We start from the raw sequence: 2,515 nt of genomic DNA, 5'->3' as shown, positions 1-2,515 counted from the left end.
TATATATATATATATATATGCATATACATATATTCTATTTTCAATTAATCGTGCATACAATTTCATCGTTTGAGAAAAAATACAAGTATATTATAATTATGTTCAGGTTATCAATTTTGATTCACCACGTGGAGGAATCAGTCTTGTCACGGAAAAGGGGCCCGAAACAACGAGTCGTTTGATGATTCAGAAAGCCGTGTCGAGTGACTCCGGGATCTATCGATGCGAGCCGAGCAATGCGAATCCTAGCAGCATAAAAGTGCATGTTGTAAACGGTGAGTTGAAATCTACTCTGTTGATATATGTTATAAAATTTACATTATAAATCACAACACATCGAAATAAAGTAATTATTTCGATGAAATAATTTTTTTATTTCTATTTTACTATCCATTTCTTTTTCAATTTTTCATGTTCTGTCGCGACACAAAATTTTTTTTTAATTTCTGATCAAGATTTCGCGATTTAGCGGAAAACTGGAAAAAATTCGAGTTCCAAGCGGCTTTACCGCAATTACAATGAATCGACAGAAATAGTGCCTGCCGCATCTCGCGACGAGAGAACTCGTAGAGCTGCGCAAAAGTAACGTTGATTGACTTTCCTGTAAATATTGCAAACTCCGAATCTATCTGACAAGTCGCGTTAAGCTTAAAATCGATGGTTACGGTCAGTCGATTGCTCGGGCGCGGAACACCGCAGATAGATCTCTCGTACTACAGTTGCAAAATGCAACGATTTCAAAATCTTGTTTTTTTTTCGTTTCTCTTTCTCTCGTCGAATGCAACGCATTCTCGATGCGTCGATTCGCGATGACAAAGCAATGACAAAGCCTGATTTTCACGCAATTTCCGAGTGCGTCTGGTTACGAGCAAAATAAAATCAAACGAAAGCAGATTGTTTTGTCTGTTCTGAAAAAAGGAGCTTTTTTTGTAATTCGATATATTTTTGAAGCCAGCGAAATTTACGAGTTTTGTCGCCCATGCTGAAGCAATCAAGTCATATGAATATGACCTTACGTTTTAAAGCTTATAAGTTGATTGTGCGAATTGTTTCATCGTCTTTATATATTACATCTTTATCCATAATAGAATTCATTGTTTAAAAAAATGTAAGAGACTTGAAAAAGAAATACTTAAAAAAAATTCATAATGTAGCTGGGACTATTTTATAATTTCGCTATATTGATTCATCCGTCCATTTATTTATTTGTTCGCTCGATTATCAATTTGCAAGATTTCTCAGAAATGATTTAATTTTTTCAAACTGTTTTTTCGGCAATAGATATATACCTAAGAGAGAATTTTAGACAAAGTATAGATCAAATCAATTGACCATAGGATCAAAAGTCAAGGTGAATAAAGATTTTCAATAATATAGAACAAACGGCTTCTAACTCTTTCAAATTTTGTCATGATATTTTTAACGAAATTCTTCCAAATTAATTACAGATTTTTTGCTTTTTACATTACTTAATTACGTCATATAAAAATTATTGATTGTTTGAATTATAGACATGTGAGAAAATATCTTGAAATATGTTTACCAATTATGAAAAGATATGTATAATTGTTTCTGATTCATAACATATGATGTATAGATCAATGCGTAATCAAGCAAAATTGATGTATCAAATTATAAATTTGAAACGTGTTGTCTAAAACAGCAACTGATAGTTTGGTCGAATGAAACAGTCCATCCATGTGCATCGATATTTACACAAAAGGAAGATATCGTCATCATGTATCGTCATCATTTATTTGCGATATTACTCTTGCATACGTCACGCACATAGTTTTTTTTACATATTTTAACACAACGCATTTCTATTCAAATATTTTTGTTTGTAACAATATTTAGTTGTTTCTGCGCAAAAAGTAGAACGAACCAATGAACACACAATACATACAATATACATATACAGGGTGTAACTGAAATAACGCCCACTGATCATACAGTGCTATAGCACTATATATATTTCTAATAAAAAATCAAGTCAAAAAGTCCTCTACTATTTTGCAATTTTTGCAATAATTGACGAGATATTAATTTCTAAAGATTGCCGAATAAACGGATAAAATCGTTGTTTAAGATCTTTTCGTGTTCTTTGTGAAATATTTTGAAAACTTTTCTTAAAAAACTCTTAAAGCTATCTTATACATCGCGATTTTATTCATTGGGTAACTAAAAAAAATATAGTGAAAATTTCAAAATGGTAAACTTTTCGTTTCAGTTTTTTATTAGGAATAACATTATATGATTAGTGGGCGTTATTTTAATTACACCCAAAGTAATCAAAGTTAATGTTCATTTGTTACCATCTTATCCTTTTTGCCGCGCCTATGTAATTTTCCAGAAAGCGTTTAAACTCATTTTGTAACGGCAATTTCAATTTAGCTTGTTGTCTAACTGATTAAACGTCCGGTGCATTATTAGTTTCAGACTTGCGAGGAATCTGTATCGGTTTTCGATTGAGTTGGTATTTACTAATTTCTGGGACACAGAGAAGGAGGGATAA

At 31.8% G+C, this 2,515-nt stretch overlaps 1 protein-coding gene across 1 annotated transcript in view; it reads left to right on the top strand.

Moving 5' to 3' along the window:
* The window catches only part of LOC108691466 (neural cell adhesion molecule 2), a 35,679-nt gene that overhangs the window by 32,403 nt on the left and 761 nt on the right, over nt 1-2,515 (top strand). The window contains exon 5 of the mRNA XM_018199217.1: nt 107-275. Within this exon, the coding sequence (XP_018054706.1) occupies nt 107-275 (169 nt within the window). The remainder of the gene's footprint in view (nt 1-106; nt 276-2,515) is intronic.

This window comes from Atta colombica, unplaced genomic scaffold (assembly GCF_001594045.1).
Source record: "Atta colombica isolate Treedump-2 unplaced genomic scaffold, Acol1.0 scaffold47, whole genome shotgun sequence".
Taxonomy (NCBI): domain Eukaryota; kingdom Metazoa; phylum Arthropoda; class Insecta; order Hymenoptera; family Formicidae; genus Atta; species Atta colombica.
The sequence above is the reverse complement of the archived record's forward strand: the minus strand, read 5'-3'. Positions and strand labels throughout refer to the sequence as shown.